General features: G+C 41.6%; 1 protein-coding gene across 2 annotated transcripts in view; it reads right to left on the reverse strand.

The window, feature by feature from the left end:
- Positions 1–453: 453 nt before the first annotated feature.
- Positions 454–19,571, reverse strand: part of PSD3 (pleckstrin and Sec7 domain containing 3) — a 444,727-nt gene continuing 425,609 nt past the window's right edge. For both annotated transcript variants that reach the window (XM_040417899.1, XM_040417898.1), the window contains one exon: positions 454–4,045. In XM_040417899.1, coding sequence (XP_040273833.1) covers positions 3,830–4,045 — 216 coding nt within the window. In that variant the 3' untranslated portion in view covers positions 454–3,829. The remainder of the gene's footprint in view (positions 4,046–19,571) is intronic.

A 19,571-nucleotide genomic window follows, 5' to 3' on the forward strand; every position in this document is an offset into this window, starting at 1 on the left:
ATACTAAAAGAAGCATTACCTACCCCTTTATTAAAAATAAGCTACAGCCAAGTGATCAGAGACACCAGCAGGGAGGATCAAAGCCACAGTATAGAAATGGTGGGAGAATACATGGATAAGTAATGTTCCTTTTATTAATAAATCTCATCGATCCCCCTTCCCCAAAAGTATTTTGTCCAACTTGGACACCCCTTTAAGGAATATTCATACAGGGCTGTCAAATAAAAATATTTGTTACGCAATCTGATGCATTAATAAACCCTTACTTATGGTATATGCTTCCATACGAGTCTCGTGGAGATTTTCTAAAATATTACATACCAGTTGGAGTGCTTTTGATAATCACGAGGGAACAGAATTTCCCCCTGCATTGCACATGTAACAAAAGTTACCTCTTTAAATTGTGAAAAGTGAGAAGCAACTGGTATGCTATATTCTTTCTAAGTTGTATAAAAAAATAAAAATAAAAATAAAGCTAAAAGATATTAGCTGTCAGGCTAATGGGAGATGAAAATCGGGTAGCAGATATACTCTGTATTAGAAAATAATAGGAAAAGCAAAATTACACTGTGCAAACCAACATGATTCATAAACCTCAATGTAAAAAACTATTGAGGAATCGTACCTTTTAAAAGAAAATAAAAATAATTCCTTCACACGAACACAAAGACCATATATACATTTTATACATATGACATGTACACAGAATACAGAGCCTATCAGTCCTTCATCTAAGTCTTCTGACATGTAGAATATTAACAAGTGTCAGTCTCGTGTACCTTCAGATAATGCCATGTAATAGACAAAAAACATCAATAAATAACAGCATTAATCATACTGGTTGTGTAGGAGACCTGGCCTATTGAGGTTAAATCCGTAAAACTGATGTTACACAGGCCCGTGAAACGAAGATATCTGCACTTCAAATGTAAATGAAAAGTTCAGGCTGTTTACAATATACTGGGCACTTTCCGTAGCCACAATAGGAAATGTAAGCTGCCAATAGATAGCATAGTAAAAGGTAGCCACATTTAAATGTGGAGCACTAAATCTACTAATGAATGATAAAAGTAAACAAGAAATATAGGTGCCCTCACGGTTTGCCTGCAGCATTTTCTGAATGGGCATGACACCAACGGACTTGTAGAAATTCATCAGAGAACATAAGGGTTAATCTCCTGCTGATCTCATCCATGTTTTACAGGTGGTTGACTGAGGTTGTGAGGGGATTATCAAAATGGACAGAAATGACTTTAAATACGTTTTTGTCCTACTGCAGGCATGGCAGAGGGTGGAGGCTCCTGCTGCAGCCAGCTGTCCTACAGTCAGACATAAGACAGTAAAGGTGAGGAGGGTGGGTCTACATGAACTCCTGGGACACCAAGATCAGATTTTTTTTTATATATATATATTTCTCCATTTTAATTGTAATATGAGACGATAGGATTGAAGAAAACATGCGATTTAGGGAGGAAAAGATGTGATTTTTTAAAATATATTTTCTTTGTTTAGTTTTCCTTTAAAGGTGTGCCAAGGAACAGAAATACAGTTTTTTTTTAAAGAAACAGTGCCACACTTCTCTATTTGCTGTTTCTGGTAGTGAAGCTCATCCCAGTAAATGGTAACGATCTGCAATACTAGACATAGTTCATGGATAGAAGTACCTGTATTTTTCAGGGGACAGCCCCAAGTCCTCATAGAGATGCAGTCTAATAGAGAGCTGATTTCATTCCCTTCTGTGGTCCATGACAGGTAGGAAGGCGAATCTGCTCTGTTCCAGTGCTGCTGAATTCTAACAACTACACTCAAACACTATAAAATGTCCCTGTATACAGAAGCCCTTTCTAGGTATGCATTTTTGTTTGTCCATGTTCCCCTAAATTTCTCCCTGGAATTTATTCAAGATGGAATGGGTATTTACAACATGCCTAGCTTCAGAATACATATGTCTAAAGCTTACTGCATGGCTACGAACCTTTATCTATAAGCAAAGTAACTGTACTTGCAAATAAAAAATGCATTATGTAGAAATAACTAAAAAAAATTGGATATTGTGTACTGGACCCAAAATTCAATATACTTGTTTTTTCCCTTGGATACAGGAAGCAAATGCATAATTCAGCTTTGAGTGCCAGGTCTCCTGTGCTCACAGTCCATTCTAAATGTGCCTTCCGAACAGAAAGCTGTTAGCTAAGCTGCTGAGCAAGGAAAGGTTGTTTCATTAATCAAACTGGCACAGCCTTGGCTTAGGGATAAGGATAAATATATATATTAAAAACTGTTAGATTTGGAAAGCACAATAATTCTAGAAATTGATTTGTTTGGCAGGTTTAATAACCTCGGTTAAAACAGTTTTTGGAGACAATTGTGTATAAATTAAGCTAAAAGCTTACTTCATGCTAATTAGTTGAAACCAATAGCAATTCATTAAAACTTAGCGGCGGTCGATCTATAAACCAAGCTGAAAAAGCAAATGTCTCATTTTTGCGTTGTAGCTTGATGTTCAACTGTGGTCTCTTTAGAGCGGTGTTATGATGCATTCTAAAACTGATGACAGTTCCTCTGTCAGCATCCATTAGATACAGAACCCCCTTGATCAGAATATTTACACATAGTAACTCGCATCAGAAGCATACAATTAGAAGGACGGCTGAATCTGGGGGACTCTACCATCTGCATCACGACTGGCAGCAGTAAAATGCATTTTTAAGGGAGACATATCTAATACAAGTCGTGATGATACATGATGAGAGCACATCTTTGCGATCTGTCAGTAATTATACCCTTTGGATTCTGCATCTCCTCATGTTGAATGAGCTACAAAGTTCAAAGATAGTGAAAAAATATTATATGTGATTGAAAATGACAGCTTTCTTTGAAACCTGTAGTAGGTATACCATGCATCTATTATAGAATGAAATATGCAGGAGAGCTGGTGAAATGCGAAGCAGGCAGGTACTGTAATTAGCGCAGAAATGTTCAAATATTCTTACCGCAAATCACTAGTAAAGGCCTGCCTACGGATTTCTCTATTGAATGGGAAATGTGCTCCTATTTAGCCATTCTCTGCAAACCCATAGATCTCCGTATGGAGAAGCAAAAAGCCTGCCCCGACTTTGCGAACCACTGAGATGAAACTGTACAATACATTCATAAATTGATTGACCTTGAATAATGCTTAGCAGACATGATATATAATGTGCAGATTGAAAACTGAACGTGCACACTGCCCTGACCAAAATCGTACATCTTAATTTAATGGTCCAGACTACACAAGCTCAAACGTGCAATTGTATATCAAGAGACTAATGTCGGTAAAAACGGAGGAGGCAAGACGCTGGACACCGGTCAGGCCTGTGCTGCCTATTCAACGACATGTGAAATCCCAATTTAGATCTAACACTTTGTGTAATTGGCATAATGAAAAAAAATTATTTTCAACTGCAGTAAACCAACACCAGTCTACCCTCTGCAAAAACTAAGAACACGTTGAAGGTGCATAATGGTGGACTCTTGGGCACGCATGGATTGGAACTGCCCTATGAAGAAAGGTGCATTCTTAACTATACCTTTCAGTTCTGAAGTGAACCTGCAGCTCATGAGTTGTCATAAGCCAAAATACCACACTGCATATTGGGAACAAAGACAACTACGATACAGTGAGCAGTCAACAGCAAAAAGGAATGTGCAAGAGAAAATGCTATCAAGCTCCGGTCAGTCACAGACTTGTTTTGTTGTTTGAATGAACCACAGATAGTAACAATTGTGACGGAGGAAATATTTTGCTGCTCTTGCTGACTGACTCCAGCTTTGATTCATTGTATGCCTCTTAGGTAACCTTCTGCTTGATGCTGGGCGTCTCTGGCCTGTAATCCTTCCTTTCCGAAATGTTACGCTTGACCTTGGCACTGGCTGGTGATGAATCTTGAGTTAGGGAGGGGCTGGAATGAGATTTTTTCAGGCCAGAATTATCATTTTCCCCGTTGGCCAGCAGCTCCTTGCCACCATCTTTCAGAAGCTGTACATAAACTTCATATCTGGTTTTCTGTAGAGGTAAAAGAAATAAACCATGTATTAAACATCTAAAATCTTTCTCATGGTTGTAAGTTTTTCATCAAAATGAACCTCCCAATGTACACAATTTCTACAATAGGCAAATGCCATTCAGAGGTTTCATTCAGTCCCATTGCCAAAGGTGTATAAAATCCAGCACCCTACTTTGCAGACTGCTGTTACAAACATTTGTGAAGGAGTGGCTCATTCTAAAGAGCTCACTGAATTTGAACGTGGTACTCTAATAGAATGTCGCCACTGCATCAAGTCCATTCCATGACATTTCACCCTTCCAGATATTCCACAGTCAACTGTGAGTGGTAGGTATTATTACAAAGTGGAAGTGTTTAGGAACCACAACAACTCAGACACCAAGTCTAAAAAAAAGACTTTAGCCTAGCAGTGATCCATAACTGTTGTATTCATAACAGAGTTATACATTTTATGCAAGGCGTATCTTCATTTTAGTGATGTTTTTTCCTATTCAATCATCCACTACCAAATAGAGGCATGTAGTGCTATTATTTGGCCTTCGTATGACAATTTCTCATGTAGGAACTATATGACAGTTTTATTTGTGGATATGAACTGTGTAGGGTATTGTAATGTGGACACTGTATGGAGATATTATCTATACATCATATTATAGTATTATTTGACACTGTTTGGTGGTTTTTGGATACATCTATTTGGGTAAGAAGCATATATATGAACAAGAAAAGCTACCATTTCTGGGGAAATTGTGTGAAGTGTTCTTGCCAGTCTACAACTGGAGTGGGCGGAGTAAATGGGTGGAATGGCTTGAGTAACTGTTGTATGGTTGCAGTGGCTGGAGTAACTGTGGAAAGGTTGGACTGGGCAGAGTAACTTTATGGAGTGGGCAGAGTAACTGTGTGGAGTGTTTGGAGTGAGTAAAGATAGTAAACATTAAACTAACCAATTGATTGATCAAATTTAAAAAGCGCACATGGCAAGCTTGATAGAGTGACAAATGCATTGCAACTTTTATTTTATTTATTTAAAACATTGGCAGCCGATTTGTGTAGGTGGGCTTGAAAATGAGGGAGTGGTGGCAGTTTAGAAATCATGTGGGGGATTTAGTCAGCACAACCCTGTATGCAGGTGCACATCGCTATGGCGAAATACATATACAAACTCAAAAACACAAATGCAATAGCACTCTTGGAGGTACAGCATGCACGCCAGGCACACTCTGCTTTTAACCCCGTCCGGTGCCGTGACAGCTTTCATCGGATCCAGGGATGCAAGTACCAACATGCATGCTCCGATGAAAGCTGTCACGGCACCGGACGGGGTTAAAAGCAGAGTGTGCCTGGCGTGCATGCTGTACCTGCGCTCCCTGGACTTTGTGTGGCTATCATGGCCCATAAACAGGTAGGAACTAGTGTTAGGGACCACTCATAGAGGCGACCTTGACGTGGTGAGTGGCTTATTACGCTTTGGCCAAAATGTACACCAATGCCTCATTCAGCATCCAGCATAGAGGCAGGGCAGAGTGCTGGTTGCAGAGTGCTATTGCATTTGTGTTTTTGAGTTTAGAAATCATGTCCTGATTTTTCAGCTCACACTCTAGCTTTTGTCACTCTGCTGGCTGCTCACACACCTGGGTTCCTATGGCAACTCACTCTACAGCAAGGGCAGAGAAGAGCGGTTAAAAACAAACTGCTCCAACTTGCTCACTTCACTGGAGGTTGCCACCTTCAAACGGTTGTAGTTTAAAAATTCGAAATCCTTCAGCGAAGAGCCTTATATTGTCAGAATCACAAGACCCAGACCTACATTCTGATGCAGTATGTCTCTGAAATATTAAAAATGAAGTCACAGTCGTAGTTTAGAAATTGCCCTTCAAATTTGAGGTGGCTAGAGTGGAGTTTCAATGAATGTCAATGGGCGTCATGAGTTGCAAACAAATGGTCATATTGTGAAAACTATCAGGACTATGACTTGTTGCAGGAGGGATAGCTGAACATTTTGATATAAGATTTGTGTAGGTGGGCTTGAAAATGAGGGAGTGGTGGCAGTTTAGAAATCATGTCCTGATTTTTCAGCTCACACTCTAGTTTTGAACATTCCGCCATTCATTCCTATGGGACCAATTTCGCCACAAAAACGCAGATATTTTGTGAACCATTCAGCGAAACGTTCCACAAAGTAATAGCACACCAATCGGGAACAATCCGCAAGTTTCGCTGTATTAATGTCTATGTAGTGTAAAAACTGTGGGAGGAGTTAGGGTGGTAAATTTGGCTATAATAATAAGACTATATATGTGAGATAACAGTAAGTGGTCTTGCCATGCAAGAACACTTAAATAGATAAACCAAACATATATACAAAAAAAATCTTATTTGGCAGAAGATGATGCCCCAAACATTAAAGGGTTCTTCTGGTTTAGGCCACGTTCACATCCCTGGTGAACATTTCCAGCAGGCTGCTCCGGCAGAGAACAGCCTGCCAGAGTTCACCGGATCTGGCATTGCTGGATTCACTAGTTCTCACTATCACAGAGTACCACTATAGTATAAAACGTAACCTTTATTATACTATTAAAATAACCCCACATATAGCACGTATTAAACAAAACAACAAATAATACATATAGTCGGGACTCGGTCAATCTACCTACACCGATAGGAGGCTGGATACAGATCACTGGATCAGCGGCTTGTATCTACCAAGAGTAGAGTAACCTTACTTACTGGTGATCCAATGTGACCATTTTGGGTAGAATTCCGGGCACGCAAGTATTACTGATGCAATTAATACAATGCGCGGCATGCAACATATGGATGTAACAATTCTGTATCTCAAGTGTTTGTACAAGTAGTTGAGGGGAGCAGTGGGGCTGCAAGCCAAACATAACCTTTGGTCTATACTTTGAGTTTGATCATTAATTTGCGGCTGAATAAGTTATTAATTATCAATATATTGTTACCATTGAACGTTTACTACTCTATTTTATACCTGTCTGATGCCGATTGGGACACGTGTTGAGTGTCCCCTGATGAGCCTGGGATAAGGGACCTTACATATATATGTTGGTATTTTCCAACTATCGAGGTACCCTTTAAGAATATTAATAACATACAATAGAGTTGAAAGTGTACCCAAATTTAGGGTGAATAGTAGGGAGAGAGCCCCAAGTTAGGACTACTACCCTGCCTATGAAACTGCCCCTTCCTACATCATGGAAGACTGATGACCACCGAGTCCCGACTATGTGTATTATTTGTTGTTTTGTTTAATACGTGCTATATGTGGGGTTATTTTAATAGTATAATAAAGGTTACGTTTTATACTATAGTGGTACTCTGTGATAGGGATACTTGTAATTACACCACTATAAGGATATCTCCCCTTTGACGGGTTACTGTCCTAGCTGTGATTTTCACTAGTTCTCAGTCAGATCCCCATTGACTAATGAGGTATGGTGGTGATCCGGCTGCTTTTCAGCATAAATACCCGGTTTGTCATTTTTGATCATCTCTGATGGAGATGTGAATGCAGCCTTACATAAATATTTTTTAAAGGGGGTGGCTTACCTCACACTTTGGTGGTATATTTTCTACGTGCTTGGCTATTTCCAGGACTCCTATGGAAGTGAATGGAGAGCCCACTGCACAAGTCACCTGTATGGGATTTCCAGAAATAGCCAAGCCAGCGCTTGGGTATTTTCAGCACTCCGATAGAACTGAATGAACGGTGGCCGTGCTTGCGTGGTACGCCATTCTTCACTTTGGGGGCCCTGTATTAGAGATAGGTGTGGGTCCCAGAGGTGGGACCCACACCTTTTTGACACTGGTGGCATATCTTACCATATCATTTATGAAGGTAGCTATAATTTTGTAACATGACCATGTCCGTGCAGTTATTTCCTATTTCCTGTGATTTTATGCCTGTGGGAGTGTCAAGGCAGCAACAAGAGCCGTGAGAGGGGAGTGTCTATGTAACTAGCTGGGTGGGAGGAGCTATAAACTAGCTGGCTGCTAGGAGCAGTGATAAAGGAGTGCCTATATAACTAGATGGGTGAGAGGAGCTATAAACTAGCTGGGTGTTAGGGGCAGTGTCTATGTAACTAGCTGGGTGGAAGGAGCTATAAACTAGATGGATGTTAGGGACAGTGATAGGGGAGTATGTAAGTAAATAGCTGGGTGGGAGGAGCTATACACTAGCTGGGTGTTGTTAAATGATAGTAATAGAGGAGTGTCTATGTAACTAGCTTGGTGGGAGGAGCTATAAAATAGCTGGCTGTTAGGAGCAGTGATAGGGGAGTGTCTATATAACTAGATGGATGGGAGGAGCTATAAACTAGCTGGGTGTTGTTAGGGGCAGTGATGGGGAGTGTCTATATAACTAGATGGGTGCGAGGAGCTATACACTAGCTGGGTGTTATTAGGGGATAGTGGTAGGGGAGTGTCTATGTAACTAGCTTGGTGGGAGGAGCTATAAACTAATTGTGACGAATACAGTATCCCGACTGACGTCGGACGTCAAATACGTAGAGCCAGCGAGATACGGTATGGTCACTGGTTACCGAGATGTGACGTTACGCCCTCCTGGAGGAGCAGGTAAGGTCAGTCTTGGTACAGTTTTCACAGACTCCTCCTGTCCACACGGGCACAGAGAGGCAACAAGCTGAGAGAGCCTTTTCACCGCCCCAGTGAAACAGCACGCTCTCAGTCTGAGAAGACTCCCACCAGTTTCTTGTTCGATATAAGCCTGGTCCGCTGACAGGATTATATAGGGTAAGAAGCCAACCCGCGGTAGCGTATAACTAGGCCGAAGCACGGATGTGGGGATTCGAGATCAAGATACAAGACAGCACAAGATTAAATTATATATTTAATCGCCTTAAGGGCTCACTAGAAATAACACTATACACACAAACAATATATACAGTGGTCTGAGGTTACAAATATAGGTAGTATGGTACACACAGGTTTAAACAGAGCAAAAATTCAGTTTACCAGGTATATGAGTCCTTTGGGTTGTGAAGGATAATAGTGGTTGTAATCCTTGGGCGTCGTCACCTGGGAGGCAGTGATATCAGCCGTTTCCAGGTCCCTTTCAAACACCTGATGCAGCGTGACCCCCCTTCAGAAAAAGACGCCGCCCGCTGGCTTGCATGGGCTTTTTGACTTGTAGCCAGCCCCTCCCCTCCCCTGGGAAGGGTCCACTCCTCCTCTTCTGGGGCTGGCAGCCAAGGACCCACAAAACCCATTAGGGTCCATAGCTCCAGACCAGAATGTCACAGGGAGGTAGTTCTGGGACCAATGTATCCGCCTGGGTTCTGGATACCAGTAGAGTCCAAGCATGGTACCGTTATTTGGTTTCTGTGGGGAAATATGTATATCTCCCCTCCCTGGCCTCCCACCACCAAACTACGACCACTGGCCTGTTCATCGTGGCCACAGGGACACAAATATGCATCAGGTTTTTGCCTGTGATGGACGGGCGATTCATAATTCCTTATGAACCGCCGGTTCCATGATATCTGATAATGTTCATTGAACTGAGGAATGGCCTAGACCCCCTGCAGTGAAGTTTTTCCTGTTCCATTAGCTGGGTTCCGGCTGGCTGAATGGAGGTGAGAAATGTAAATAAAGGTGGACTGCTCAAGGCTCTCTGCCATCTGGCTGGCTTTGAAGCAGGGCCTCCCCTGTGGCGCTCACTACCTCTGCTACCTTTCAGCAGATGGTTGGTGTGGGAACATGGCTGACAGTAAATATTAATCCATATTCCTCACACTAGCTGGATGATGTTAGGGTCAGTGATAGGGGAGTGTCTATGTAACTAGCTGGGTGGAAGGAGCTATAAACTAGATGGTTGTTGTTAGGGACAGTGATAGGGGAGTGTCTATGTAAATAGCTGGGTGGGAGGAGCTATACAATAGCTGGGTGTTGTTAGGGGATAGTGATAGGGGAGTGTCTAAGTAACTAGCTGGGTGGGAGGAGCTATAAACTAGATGGGCGCTGTTAGGGGCACTGCTGAAGCTGTGGCAAGAAAGAATACAGGATGTAAACAAATCGGTGTGATTTGCTTACACGGTGAAAACGGCCCAGAAGAGTCCAATTGAATTGTACATGAGGTAAGCAACTATATAAACATATCAGTTTAAAACCACTGTAATCCCAGAAAACCCTTTCAAGGATTAAAAAGATTTAACACCAATGATCTAGTGCTGTGTATGTTGTAAAATGACTATATAAGAATATAATTCTTCATAGAATATGACAATATGTACTGATACCTGCTGTGAAATTATTCTTTATAGTAAGCAGAAAAGAGGAAAAAGAGAAACTCTAAACAGAAAAAAAGTTTTTTCTTAAGCCATGATGAAACAAGAACAGTTAACCTGCAAAGTTTGTTTTGTGTGAAAGTATTTTTACTGCATAAGTGTAATTTCCAAGTTGTGGCCCGGTGACAATTTTTTTTGCCTTTCGAGAACAAAGAGACTGAGTAGAACAATCATATTTAAATGCACTTAGTTTCATGGGGTTTAAGAACAGTCATCACAGCTAGAAATACCTGGAGAGGCTTTATAACTGTAGTTGGTGCACTTTACCGTGCTGCCAATGAATGCCTGAACGTGTATTCAATCATAATTTTTAATACAAAGGTGCTCTGCAGCAGCTAATCTCTCTCTATTCATCTGTGCAGGGCTCAGAGCTTCGTCCATAAAATGAATGAGCAAAGAATTCAGCAGGGAGCAGTGAGGGGGCGCATTTAAAATGTTTGCCAAATAATTTTATATAACCTTTTCATTGTTCGATATTTTAAATGGTAAAATGTACAGACATTAACCTCTTCCCGACCTATGACGTACTACTACATCATGGGAACCACTGCGTTCCCGCAATTTGACGTAATAGTATGTCATGGTGATCGCACGTGGTAGCCGGGCCCCTGCTGTATCCGTGGCATCGTGGTAAAAGTCGATGCCGGCGGATTAACCCCTTCAATGCGGCGGTCCGCGCTGACCGCGACATAGAAGGGGTTTGTGTAATGTGAGTGATCGCATCGAGTCCCCGTGCTGCTGTGGCGGGGACCCAATGCGTCACAAGGCAGCCAGATGCCGTGCAGAGGCTGCCCAATGCCTTGCATGGCATTGGGACCTGCCTTCTACGGGTGCCCAGGAGATCCAGCCTCAGGCTGGGTCTCCTAGGCAACCTGTTAGTGTATGACTCAGTGTCATACTCCTAACAGGCAATGCATTACAATACAAGATGTATTGTAATGTATTGCAGAGGGGATCAGACCCCCAAAAGTGAACATCAGAAATAAAGTAAAGAAAAAAAAGTAAAAAAAAAAGTGTTTTTAATAAAATTTATTATTAAGTAAAAAAGAAAAAAAACGCCCCTTTCCACTTATTTTATAATAAAAAGCAGAAAGACAAAACAAAACCCACACATATTAGGTATCGCCGTGTAAATAATGACCGGCTCTATAAATATATGACATGATCCACCCTGTCCGATAAACGCCATAAAAAAAATAATATAAAAATATATAAAAACGGTGTGAAAAAAGCAATTTTTGTCAACTTACATCACAAAAAGTGCAACACCAAGCGATCAAAAAGGCGTATGTCCCACAAAATGGTATCAATAAAACCGCCACCTCATTCCGAAAAAAATGAGATCCTACCTAAGACAATCACCCAAAAAAATAAAAACAACATGGAGACACTAAAACATCATTTTTTTTGTTTAAAAACGCTATTATTGTGCTAAAGTGAAATACATAAAACAATTATACATATTAGGTATCGCCACGTCCGTAACAACCATCTCTATAACAATATCACATGACCTAACCCCTCAGGTGAATACCGTAAAAAAAAAATATATATATTTTTGTCACATTACATCACTGAAATTGCAACAGCAAGTGATCAAAAAGGCGTATGCCCCCCAAAATAGTACCAATCAGACCTTCACCTCATTCCGCAAAAAAAATTAGACACTACCTAAGGGAATCGGTCAAAAAACAAAAAAAGCTATCACTCTCAGACAATGGAGACACTAAAATATGATTATTTTTTGCTTCAAAACTGCTATTATTGTGCTAAAGTGAAAAAAATAAAAAAAGTATACATATTAGGTATCGCCACGTCTGTAACATCCAGCTCTATAAAAATATCACGTGACCTAACACCTCAGGAGAACACCGCAAAAAAGCAATTTTTGTCACATTACATCAAGTAAGCAAGTGATCAAAAAGACATAAGCACCCCCAAAATAGTACCAATCAGACCGTCGCCTCATCTGACAAAAAATGAGACCCTACCTAAGAGAATCGATCAAAAATAAAAAAAAAGCTATGGCTCTCAGACTATAGATACACTGAAATATCGTTATTTCGGTTTCAAAAAAGCTATTATTGTGTAAAACTTAAATAAATAAGAAAAAGTAGACATATTAGGTATTGCCACATCCGTAATGATCTGCTTTATAAAAAAGTCACATGATCTAATCCCTCAGGTAAACGCTGTAAAAATAAAAACTGCGCCAAAACATAAATTTTTTTGTTATCTTGCCTCACAAAAAACGTGATATAGAGCAATTTAAAATCATGTGTACCCCAAAATAGTACCAATAAAACTGGCACCTTATCCCGTAGTTTCCATAATGTGGTCACTTTTTTGAGTTTCTACTGTAGGGGTGCATCAGGGGGGCTTCAAATGGGACATGGCATCTAAAAACCAGTTCAGCTAAATCTGCCTTCCAAAAACTAGATGGCGTTCCTTTCTTACTGCGCCCTGCCGTGTGCCCGTACAGCAGTTTACGATCACATGTGGGGTGTTTCTGTAAACCGCAGAATCAGGGCAATAAATATTGAGCTTTATTTGGCTGTTAACCCTTGCTTTACTACTGGAAAAAATTTATAAAAATGTAAAATCGCCCAAAAAAGTAAAATTCAGAAATTTCATCTCCATTTTCCATTAATTCTTGTGGAACACCTAAAGGGTTAACAAAGTTTGTAAAATCTGTTTTGTATACCTTGAGGGGTGTCGTTTCTAAAATGGGGTAATTTGTTGGTGGTTTCTATTATGTAAGCCTCACAAAGTGACTTCAGACCTGAACTGGTCCATAAAATGTGGGTTTTGGAAATTTTCCGAAGATTTGCTTCCAAACTTCTAACGTCCCCAAAAAATAAAACTTCATTTTCAAACTGATCCAAACATGAAGTAGACATATGGGGATTGTAAAGTAATTACTATTTTTGGAGGTATTACTATCTATTATAAAAGTTGAGAAATAGAAATTAGCTAATTTTTCAAAATTTTTGGTGAATTTGGTATTTTTTATGAGTAAAAAAGATATTTTTTTTTACTCATTTTTACCACTGTCATGAAGTACGATATGTGAGGAGAAAACAATCTCAGAATGGCCTGTATAAGTAAAAGCGTTTTAAAGTTATTACCACATAAAGTGACACTGGTCAGATTTGCAAAAAATGGCTTGGGCAGGAAGGTGAAAACCGGCCCAGGGTTGAAGGGGTTAATAGGAAGGTCCAAATAATTAAAGTTTTTACACGCACCTTGAAATTGAGATAGCAATGTTCTAGAACGGTTTGTAATTTTGATATAGAAAGGGTACATGAAAAGCGCAGATCAGTTCCCATTCTATAAAACTTTTGAAGGACAGAAAAAAAAACATCCATTGAGGGCTTTATCAGAGAAGCAATCTAAGGCCTCTTTCACACGAACGATACGGATTGGCTCAGGATGCGTTCAGCGAAACTCACACCATTTTGCAAGCATGTTCAGTCAATTTTGTCTCCCATTGCGTTCAGTTTTTTATCCGTTTCGATGCATTTTTCACGCGCATGAAAAAAAAATGAAGGTTTAAAAACAATATCTCCTAGCAACGTTTTATTACTGAAGCCCCATTCACTTCTATGTGGCCAGGGCTGCGTGAAAAACTCAGAATACAGAACATGCTGCAATTCTCACGCAACGCAGAACTGATGCGTGAAAAAAACGCTCATGAAATGAATGGGTCAGGATTCAGTGCGGGTGCTATGCTTTCACTTCACCCATCGCACACCCGAGCGAAAAACTCACTCGTGTGAAAGGGGTGTAAAACTCATCCATCTACTGGCCTCATTAAATGTGTACATTTTAAACAGTCCACAAGTTGAAGGCGTTTGAGTGCTGCTTTATCACACACCCGTTCACTTTAACTGGTAAGTCTTCCTCTAAAATTGGATCTAAATGTTGCATGCTACAATTTTCTCTACATATACCAGCAACCTGAACCTTGTCCGGGTACCAGATGATAAAACCATATGTTTTTGTGTGCTGTTCATTTTATATTGTAGCAAAACGGACAAGAATAGGACGTGTTCTATAATTTGTGGCACGGCCGCAAGTCTTGCGGAAAAATTAAGCACAAGCTGCACGGACTGGCTCATTGACTTGTCAGTGTCTGTGTGCTTTCCATTCTACACTTACACACCACCAAGGCATAAAAATTACATCTGAATAAGCGAAAAAGTTGTAGTGATTACTAGAGAGGAGCGAATTTTTCTAAAATTCGATTCGCCGGTTTGCCGATTTTTTTAGGAAAAATTTGGTTCGATCCGAATAAATTTGCGGCAAATTAAGTTAAAAAACTGCTATTTCCTGGCTGCAGAGAGCCTTTATAGCGGTGTAGAACACTGTGCCTTGCAGTAACACGCATATGGAGTCTGCTTTGGTAGTGAAATAATACTGCGAGTCCGTATGACATGCAGATGACAGGCGTTGCTCTTAGAATCACTGCACACTTCACTGATTTGGGCAGTCACGGGGCCAAAACTGACCAAATAAATCACGTATGAATTCAGCCTTACTGGTCAATGTTAGCGCCAAGAAGAAGCGCACTCCTTTTACCCCGTCGTCAGCTGATTCCACAGAACCTGCTCTATTAAACGCTTATACAAGTAGAGCCCCCCGACAGAGTGGAGAGGGTGTCAGCAGTAAGTTTGTATTGACGTCACTGATTATTTTGCCCTTCCTCTGATCCGTCAGAACAATAACCACTGTGACACAGTAAAGGGAGTTGTATGGGGAGGCAGGTATTTTCCTCCCAGTGTGTGCTGCTGGACTGATTGGTGGCCAGGTGGGGTCAAACACCGGACTGGATCTCAGGTGCCGGTCCGGGTTTTGGGCAACACCTAGCTGCCCTTAAAAGACAGCTGGGATCAGCAGAGGAGATCTCTGTGTTGGGATCTGAGGCTTGTGCCGGGGTGGAGCGCTGAGACCCGTGTGAGGGGAAACAGACTGACTAAAGCCTGCTGATGGACTTTTTGTGGCAGAACAGCCTGTCTGGTGTGACCTAACACCAATACTGCAAGTTTTATTTTTTTCTTGAAAGTGACTTTGTTTTGTGAACTTGCTAATGTATGAACAAACACTGAACTTTCGATTTAAGAACTGGTTTGTGCCTCTATACTGCGTCCGCTTATCCTATTAGAGCGAATCCCCACCCCCCAAAAAAACGGATCCCGTCTGTGGTGCATCCGCCTTCACTCGGTCAGCATTTGGTCAGTAATCCATCAGTATTGCGAATGCCAAATAAAACAGGAGTGGATCCAAAACTGAGATACACATGAATGGAATATTTGCATGTCTTCTGTGTTTTGTACCCACTCCTGCTTTTGGCTACCAAATCATAAACCAATTCTGATCGGACCATACCGGCGTTACAGCCGCTACACAGACAGGATCCGTTCCTTCCTTCTGGCAGATCAGAAGGGTCAAATAAATGATGATGTCAGCCTGGCCGAAAGGCAAAATAATGGCCTAGTCATAAAGTGGGGAGGAGTAGAACAGCATGAGAAGTCCACAGAGTGGCCCTATGACATAGTGTTGAGATGGAATCAGCATGAGGAGGCCACAGAGTGGCAAGGTGACAGAGTCTGGAGGTTGCGACAGCATCAGGAGGCCGTAGAGTGGAACAATGACAAAGTGTGTTGGTGGCAGCAGCCTGAGGAGACCATAGAGTGGCAGAATGACAGAGTGTGGAGGTGGTGGCAGCATTATGAGGCCGCAGAATGGCAAAATGACAGAGTCTGGAGGTGGCGGCAGCATCAGGAGGCCACAAAGTGGCAAGGTGACATACTGTGGAGGTGGGTGGCAATACCAGTACCCCCTGAAGATGGTGGGTGAAGTAAGGAGCACTTGGCATCAGATGTGTGGAATCAGGTGGGTGACAGCATCAGAATAGTAGCTGAGGCAGGTAACCAGAAGAAACCGGTCTCTTTTGTCAAAATGTTGGTATGGTACCATGGATGATCTAGTCTGATGCATCAGGCATTGGTGTGTGGAAATCCTGGCTGATCCATGCCTGATTCATCTTGATGCAGTGTCCCACTATGTGCTATATGTGCACTTTAAACTCTTGCTAAATGTCATATCAAATGTATTGTAGTTTCATGCTGTAATTCCCTTTAACAGGTTGGCAGTGTCATTTACCTTTATTCGCCCCTAGGTGGTGCTGGCAACACTTACCGTATTTTTCGCCCTATAAAATGCATTTTTTCCGCCCCAAAAGTGGAAGGAAAACGCCCCTGCGTATTATGGGGCTTAGTACAGGTGGACCAGGAAGCGGTGAAGTCTCTGTTCTCACCGCTTCCTGGTCCTCGGAGGGTGCACTGTGATCTCACACTGCGCGCCGGTTCACAGCACAGCAGCAGCAGGAAGATGATACAGCGCACTGGAGGTGAGGAGTGGCGGCGTCCAGGAGCAGGAGCGGTAAGTGTTTTTTTTTATTTTATTTGCGCTGATGGCTGGGGGCTGACATGAGGCTGGAGGCTACATTAAGCTGATGGCTGACATAAAGCTGGGGGCTACATGAGGCTGATGGCTGACAAAGCTGGGGGCTACATGAGGCTGATATAAAGCTGGGGGCCACATGAGGCTGATGGCTGACATAAAGCTGGGGGCTACATGAGGCTGATGGCTGACATAAAGCTGGGGGCTACATGAGGCTGATATAAAGCTTGGGGTTACATGAGGCTGACATAAAGCTGGGGGCTAAGTGAGGCTGATGGCTGACATAAAGCTGGGGGCTGATCTGAGGTTTGGGGGCTGATCTGAGGCATTGGGAGTCTGATCTGAGGTCTGATTGAGGGTCTGATTGGGGTCTGATTGGCGCTGTAAGCGGAGGTCTGATTAACATTAGCGGTCTGATTGCTGGTCTGACCTGAGGTGTAATGAAAAATATTTTCTTCTTCTTGTCCCCCTCTAAAACCTAGGTGCGTCTTATGGGCTGGTGCATCTTATAGGGTGAAAAATATGAGATATATATATATATATATATATATATATATATATATAGCTGGGGGGAGGGTGTCAAGTCAATGTGTGTGTTGAGGATGAGAATGAACAAAGGAGGAAGTTATTGGAGGAGGTGAGTCAGAGCAGTCCACAATGTAGTTGCTATTTTAGCCCTTTGGCTCTGGCCAGGCTAAGGGAGTATAGAGAACACTATTACAGCAGCACAGACCAGTGAGTCTACGTCTGGATATGAAGTCTAGTGGAGGTTAGAGCTAAATTAGTCAATGGACTTCACAAGCACCAGTGACCAGGAGGAACCTAAAAGTACCTGGATACAGCCGGATCATTAATGCGCAAAATTATCCTTTACCACATGCCTCTATGGACATTGTGGATCAGAGTAAATGAAGGCATCCTTACAAATAATGGAGCAGAGGATTTTGCCTGCAGTTAGGGAGACCGCTCTTTGGATTGCTAATTACAAGTAAGAATTTATTATATCGAGTGCTAGAGCGTGGACAATGTTGTACTCCATGGAAGTGTGATATTCCCTGAAGCAATCGATAATGCAGAGGCCCGGATGACCGGAGACCCGAATGGACCGGAAACGCAGCAAACCGCAGGTCTGAATTGACCTGCGGTTTTCTGCGATCGCCGATATGGGGGGGTCAAATGAAGGATTTCAGCGGTCATCCTGATCCGATTAACCCCCGCGGCGCCGCAATCGCGATTTAAAGCCATGACGTACCGGTACGTCATGTGTCCTTAAGGACTCGGGAAACATGCCGTACCAGTACGTCATGTGTCCTTAAGGGGTTAAAAAGCTGCCAAGTGGTATTACTGTTTTCTTCATAGGAATAATATTAAATAAATAGAATATTAATGAAATGAAAGGAAAAACAAATGTACCATTTTTACTTAGGCTGTTTACCGGACACCATCAATAATATGTTCACTATATTGTACTAGTTATAATGATTACAGGGATAACAAATATTGCTTTGTGATATTTATTATTAAGCATATTACAAAAATTCATTTATTGTAATGTTTTTGCTCTGGTATTTTATTATTTGATTTACATTAACGATGTAGCTTTTTCCAAAAATTCTAAATGCTGGAAAATTAAAATTACATTTTTATGACATAACCTTTATTAAAATCATTTTACAGTTCTTTGCATGGAACTGAACCCCAGACATTCTGTATGGAAGCCAGTACTGCTAAAAAGCAGTAACACTATTTAGTAGTTTTTTAAGCACAACAAAAATTCTATCTGTATTTTTGGGTCCACATCCGTTCCGCAATTTTGCGGAATGGGTGCGGACCCATTTATTTCAATGGGGATGCAAAAGATGCGGACAGCACACTGTGTGCTGTCCGCATCCGTAGTTCCGATCCTCGGCCCTGCAAAAAATATAGAGCATGTCCTATTTTTGTCCGCAATTGCTGACAAGAATAGCCATTTCTGTCATAGGGCTGGCTACATTCACACGGCCGGTATCCGTGTTTTGCAGATCCACAATTTGCGGACCGCAAAACATCGTGTGAATGTAGCCTAAACAGTAGGACTATGGTCTAGTGGTACACCTGCTACCTACCACACTAAAGGCCTATTCAATTTCTAGCAAAGACCTGTGAAATATTTTTTTTATAAACGTTATGGTAGAAACATTTTACTTTTATTTTCCAGCATTTTTCATTAACGGTAAAAAGTACAGTTAATGTTATGGTAGTATTTGGTATCCCTGCAATCATAAGGCCTCATGCACACGACCGTATTTTTTCACGGTCCGCAAAACGGGGTTCCGTTGGTCCGTAATCCGTGACCGTTTTTTCGTTCGTGGGTCTTCCTTGATTTTTGGAGTCGTTTTGGTGTCCGCCTGGCCATGCGGAGCCAAACGGATCCGTCCTGAATTACAATGCAAGTCAATGGGGACGGATCCGTTTGACGTTGACACAATATGGTGCAATTTCAAACGGATCCGTCCCCCATTGACTTTCAATGTAAAGTCAGGAGTTAATATACCATAGGATCGGAGTTTTCTCCAATCCGATGGTATATTTTAACTTGAAGCGTCCCCATCACCATGGGAACGCCTCTGTGTTAGAATATACTGTCGGATATGAGTTAGATCGTGAAACTCATATCTGACAGTATATTCTAACACAGAGGCGTTCCCATAGTGATGGAGATGCTTCTAGTTAGAATATACTACGAACTGTGTAC

Source organism: Bufo bufo, chromosome 2 (assembly GCF_905171765.1).
Source record: "Bufo bufo chromosome 2, aBufBuf1.1, whole genome shotgun sequence".
In the NCBI taxonomy this organism is placed as follows: Eukaryota; Metazoa; Chordata; class Amphibia; order Anura; family Bufonidae; genus Bufo; species Bufo bufo.